General features: G+C 53.0%; 2 protein-coding genes across 2 annotated transcripts in view; both read right to left on the bottom strand.

Annotated features, from left to right (window-relative positions):
* rmc1 (regulator of MON1-CCZ1) overlaps positions 1–4,158 on the bottom strand; it is a 12,582-nt gene extending 8,424 nt beyond the window's left edge. The window contains exons 1-13 of the mRNA XM_008396836.2: positions 3,934–4,158; positions 3,657–3,733; positions 3,497–3,581; positions 3,369–3,425; positions 3,207–3,293; positions 2,998–3,138; positions 2,108–2,211; positions 1,910–1,999; positions 1,717–1,822; positions 1,044–1,152; positions 933–977; positions 373–426; positions 177–305 (exon numbers count right to left, since the gene is read on the bottom strand). Of these exons, the coding sequence (XP_008395058.1) occupies positions 177–305; positions 373–426; positions 933–977; positions 1,044–1,152; positions 1,717–1,822; positions 1,910–1,999; positions 2,108–2,211; positions 2,998–3,138; positions 3,207–3,293; positions 3,369–3,425; positions 3,497–3,581; positions 3,657–3,733; positions 3,934–4,032 (1,183 nt within the window). The 5' untranslated portion in view covers positions 4,033–4,158. The remainder of the gene's footprint in view (positions 1–176; positions 306–372; positions 427–932; positions 978–1,043; positions 1,153–1,716; positions 1,823–1,909; positions 2,000–2,107; positions 2,212–2,997; positions 3,139–3,206; positions 3,294–3,368; positions 3,426–3,496; positions 3,582–3,656; positions 3,734–3,933) is intronic.
* A 486-nt stretch (positions 4,159–4,644) lies between these two features.
* riok3 (RIO kinase 3 (yeast)) overlaps positions 4,645–5,283 on the bottom strand; it is a 9,185-nt gene continuing 8,546 nt past the window's right edge. Inside the window, exon 13 of the mRNA XM_008396835.2 lies at positions 4,645–5,185. Coding sequence (XP_008395057.1) covers positions 5,078–5,185 — 108 coding nt within the window. The 3' untranslated portion in view covers positions 4,645–5,077. The remainder of the gene's footprint in view (positions 5,186–5,283) is intronic.

Genomic DNA, 5,283 nt, shown 5'->3' with positions numbered 1-5,283 from the left:
ACCGGGACAGGCGGACACGCCGGAACCGGGACAGGCGGACACGCCGGGACCGGGACAGGCGGACACGCCGGAACCGGGACAGGCGGATACGCCGGGACCGGGACAGGCGGACACGCCGGGACAGGCGGACATGCCGGAACCGGGACAGGTGGACACGCCGGAACCGGGACACGCACCCTGGCAGCACACGGACAGGATCACCATCTTGCAGTCGCGCCGCCGCAGCAGGAAGTCCATCAGCTTGCCCTTGTCCTGCAGCAGGTGGACGGTAGGGGGCAACCGCACCTGCAGGTACCACAGGTAACCTGGGGCAGAGGTCAGAGGTCACAGAGCAATCCGGCCACCGTCAACCCAGGCGGGAGCAGGACAGACCTTCACTGGCGCTGATGATGATGTCGGGCTGGAAGACGCTCCAGGAGGAAGAGTCTGGGGTCAGAGGTCAGGAAAATAAACGTCTGAAATGACCTTTGACCCTCAACGAGTCAAACAGCAGTTAGTGGATTCATGGATGCAGAGAGAGAAGTTCAATCATAACGAGCATCTCGTCCCCTACCCCGTCTCCGTCTCGTCCCCTACCCCGTCTCGTCCCCTACCCCGTCTTGTCCTCTACCCCGTCTCGTCCCCGTCTCGTCCCCTGGAGGGACCAGACGGTAGAAAACCTGGACATGACATTTTAATTTGTAAAGTTTTGACCTTTGACTTGCTCTTTGGTTTTTCCTCAGTTTGTCTGAAAACAGGAAATAATTTTTCTTTCTTGGTCTCAAAGGTTCAACAATCAGATGTTTATGAAAAATGAACTTTATTCTGGGTCAAGAACCGGGTCGACTTGCTGCCGGCGCTGAAGAACCAACCTGCCGTCTGCCTTCACAGTCACAAGGTTTTAGCCAGTCTGCGGTTCTGACCCGGTTCTGATGCTAAAACCCAAAGGATACAGAGCTGACACGGAACCGGCGGCTGAGTCGGGACGGCGGCCGGACCTGCAGAAACACTCGGAGTCAGGTTTCAACGTGGACTCGGAGGGCGGTTCTGACCGGGTCGGGTACCTGACAGAGGAATCCTGTAGGGATGGATGGACCGGGCCGGCAGAACCGGCTGGTGGGTGTTAACGGCGCAGTCCGGTTCCTTCAGCCTGATGTCGAAGATCAGAGACGTCTGCCGGAGAAAAACACGGGTCAGTCCGTCAGAACGCACCAGAACCGAGTCCGCCAGGTACCAGGTCCAAACCCGCCAGGTACCAGGTCCAAACCCGCCAGGTACCAGGTCCAAACCCGCCAGGTACCAGGTCCAAACCCGGAGAGTCACAGGTCAGATCTACAAGTTTACATCAAATAATCAGCTGAAGGCTGGAAACACTTGGGCCAGTCAAGTCGAGTTCTGTATCTATGAGTGAAGTCCGAGTCCGGTTGCCGAGTGCCGGGTCGGGCCGGGTCCTGGGTTGGGTCCTGGGTTGGGTCGGGTCCCGGGTCAGGTCGGGTCCTGGGTTGGGTCGGGTCGGGTCCCGGGTCAGGTCGGGTCCGGGGTCAGGCCGGGTCCTGAGCTGGGTCTCGGGTCGGATTGGGCCCCGGGTCAGGTCGGGTCCTGGGTTGGGTCGGGTCGGGTCCCGGGTCAGGTCGGGTCCCGGGTCAGGCCGGGTCCTGAGCTGGGTCTCGGGTCGGATTGGGCCCCGGGTCAGGTCGGGTGCTGGGTTGGGCCCCGGGTCGGGTCGGGCCGGCTGACCTGTGAACTCTGGTGGTGGACGACGATCAGGTTGTCCACGATGTTCAGGGCGAACTTCCCGGTGGTGTTGAGCTTCAGGACGTGGCTCTTCTTGCAGGCGCCCTCCCTGCAGCAGAGCAGAACCAGAGGGACGGGTCGGTGTCGCAACCGGGCCGGTTCTGGACCGGGTGTTCTGAACACAGCGCCGACTCACCTGGGCAGGTGGTAGAGCACCACCTCTGCTCCGGGGCTGTTCGCCGTCCGGGAGTGGTGCTTCAGGTACATGACGTAGAGCTGGCCGTAGCTACACACACACACACACACACACACACACACACACACACACACACACACACACACACACAGCTTCATCAGCAGTCATCATCAACCGGCCCAGCCCACCGCCACCTACATGGTTGCCATGGCGATGTCCCTCTCCGACAGCGTCAGCTTGGCCGGTTTGGGGACGACCGGCAGCTCGATCTCGAACTTGGTCATCTTGGTCATGGTTCCGCTCTGGAGGTCAGAGAAGAAGACGGTCAATATGTGGCTTCACCAACATGGCCACTGACAATTCAAGATGGCCGCCATGGAAAATTCATTTTTGCACTAAAATCACAAATTAAATAGTTTTGTGCCAAATCACAGCTTACATATTTTGAATAGTAGAAATCAAGTATATTTTCTTGATTTTTATTTTCTGTTTCACATTTTTCAAAATGGCTGCCGTGGTTGAAATGGAGATTTTTTTTTTCTTAACATCATCAGTAGTTATGCTAATTAAAAAGTTAGATTCACTAACTACCAACTTTGACAATGCAAAAAGTTAGCAGAAGCTAATGCTAACATCTTAGCTACTGTTTTTCAGTCAATCATCTTCATCTCCTTCCAGCTGACATAAAAAAATAATTTTGTACGTCAACATAAAAATTTGCTGACACCAAACTTCTAAAAGCCTAAAATGTGCTTGAACTAGTGAGAAACTGCTACACACAAAATTAGCGGATGCTAACGCTAACCAATAAGATGGCATGACAGCCATCTTCCACAGCTTCATCGTCCAGCTGGTGAGAGACTCGCAGTCGAAAACGTATCATGAGACAAAGTTTGTCCACGTCAGGAAAACGGGAACGTCAACGTTAAAAAGCTCGGCGGCCATCTTGAAAAAAAATCCGTCATCCTGAATGAGAAACATGGAACTCATATAGTCTAGCCTGAGGGGTTAGCATGCTAATATTAGCCGCTCTACGGTGAGGTTCTGCGCTACACCAGGACTTCCTGAACGGATCAGGAGAGACGGACCCGGAAGGCGAGCGGCTGCAGGACGTTGCCCTGCACCGTGGTGGACAGCAGGATCACGGCCGTTTCCGGGCAGTACTGGTACCAGTTCACGTTGATGCTCTGACTCTTCAGCAGCTTCAGGCTGCGCTTGTCTGGGAACACCTGGACACACGGACACACAGGTGAGCTCCGGGTCAGAACCGAGCCTCCGGGGAATGACCCGGTCCGACCTGGTAGAACTCAATGCCCTGGTCCGTTATGAAGACGATCTCATTCCAGCTGGTCCAGCAGAACCCCAGAACGCTGGCGTTCTTCGTCTGCGGGAGCAACAGAAGCCGTTAGCGGACAGAACCGCCTCCATTACCTGACCTTTGACCTGCAGACGCACCGACCTTACACTCCTGGGTGAACTCTGTGTGCGGATAGTCGGGGATGAAGTTGATGAAGTCCTGAAAACGCGGTCAGGCGGTTAGGAACCAGAACCAAACAGAACCCACCTCCAAACGGTCCCTGAACTCACCACGGACTTGGAGGTCCGCTGGACCGCCAGGATCTTGTTCCCGATGGAGAACTTGATGCACTTCACCTCCCCTTTGTCATCCATTCTGCAGAGGAAGACAGAACCATCAGCCTGACCTTTGACCTCTGGACAGCTTCGAACCTGATATGATCTGATGTACCTGAAGGCAACGCTGCTTTTGTCATCAGGCCCTTTCACCACCACACCTGTGGCTCCACCTGAACGCACCGCAAACACCTGCAGACAGAACGCAGGGCACCAAAAACCCGCAACATTTCAGATTGTTTTAAAAGAAAATACACTCCATTCTTCCTGCCGGTTCCGGTTCTGCTACAAACAGCTAATCCAAACACATCATTAGTTACCTGTGTAACCAGGTGTAAACCAAGTCTTGCCAACAGCCTGCTAGCTGAGTGGAGGCTACCGGGTTAGCTTACCTGTTTGTTAGCTTCATCGAAGAAGACGTTGTTGACGCTCGACGCATGCTCAAACTGGACCGGGTTCTCGCTCAGCTCCAGGTAATGTTCCTCCGCCATCCCGACTCACCTGGCCTTCACCTTACCTGCAGCTTGAAGGGGGAAAACAGCGCGGAAGCAGCGGAGCATTAGCTTTAGCTGAAGGACGGAACTTCCGCTTCACTCCTTCAAAATAAGAGCATAACCGGGATCAACGGGGTCTCTTCACGGGGAGTTCTAGTTTTATATTAATTATCGGTGTTTAATTAATTCAATTACTTGAATAAGTTGTATATTTTATTTAATCAATGCTTATTTAGACGTGGAATATTTTATGTAATAAGTTACAATAAAGATTAGGATAAATTTCTCTTTTCTTTCAGACCCTTTTCCTAATATTTTTCAGAAACGTGTTTCCTTCAGGAGGATGTGGGGATTTTATTAGAGATCATGATCTCCAGCGGGTTGAAGTTCGGTGATGCTGAATCCGACAACGGGACAGGATCAGTCTTGTAACTTAGTCTTATTTTGACAGAGCCAAACCGGAAGCATTCACTTATCTAGTCATGTGATCAGTCATGAATCACGTGCTTCATGTTTTTCAGCAGAAAAGCAGCCAGTGGTTGTCGGTGTGTAAATAAAAACAGCAGATTCTCATGGCTTCATATTCTTTTATTGTTTATCTACTTCGTATGAGTTTGAATAAAAACATTTATTTTGTTTTCTCACAGCAAACATTTAATTTTCCACATTCAGTCGATGAATCCTGATGTTCTCCTTCGTCCCACCTGGTTAAAATCAAACATGGCGCCTCAGCAGCAAACCTGAGCTCAACACCTTTTAGAAATCAAAACACACAGACCGATTCATGATGACAACACCCAGTTTATAGCTGCAGCTCGGAGGATTTAACTAGGACGTCTGGCTTTCACCCATCAGGTTCGGAGTGAAAACCTTCGTCTGCTTCTATTGTCAAACGGCGATAAGCAGGAGGACATGACGCTCTCTGCCTCCTGCAGCCAGGAGGTGGCGCTCTGTCCCGCCTGGGAGGAGGCGGTGGGACCGGACGCCAGCGGTTCTGACATGGCGGATCAAAGCGAGTCGGGTCGTTAGAGGGAGGGAGGGACTAGTCATCAGAGTCTAAAGGAGGACCGCCGTCCTCCGACGTCACCGGGAACGTCTTCTTCCCCCGCTTCTGGACGTGGTCCTCGTTCCGCTTCTCCATGGCAACAATCTGTGGACAGGGAGGTGAAGGGTCACCGCACACGCTCAGAACGGACGGGTCACCGCACACGCTCAGAACGGTCGGGTCACCGCACACGCTCAGAACGG

The sequence above is a fragment of the Poecilia reticulata genome, linkage group LG20, assembly GCF_000633615.1.
Source record: "Poecilia reticulata strain Guanapo linkage group LG20, Guppy_female_1.0+MT, whole genome shotgun sequence".
Lineage (NCBI taxonomy): Eukaryota > Metazoa > Chordata > Actinopteri > Cyprinodontiformes > Poeciliidae > Poecilia > Poecilia reticulata.
The sequence above is the reverse complement of the archived record's forward strand: the minus strand, read 5'-3'. Positions and strand labels throughout refer to the sequence as shown.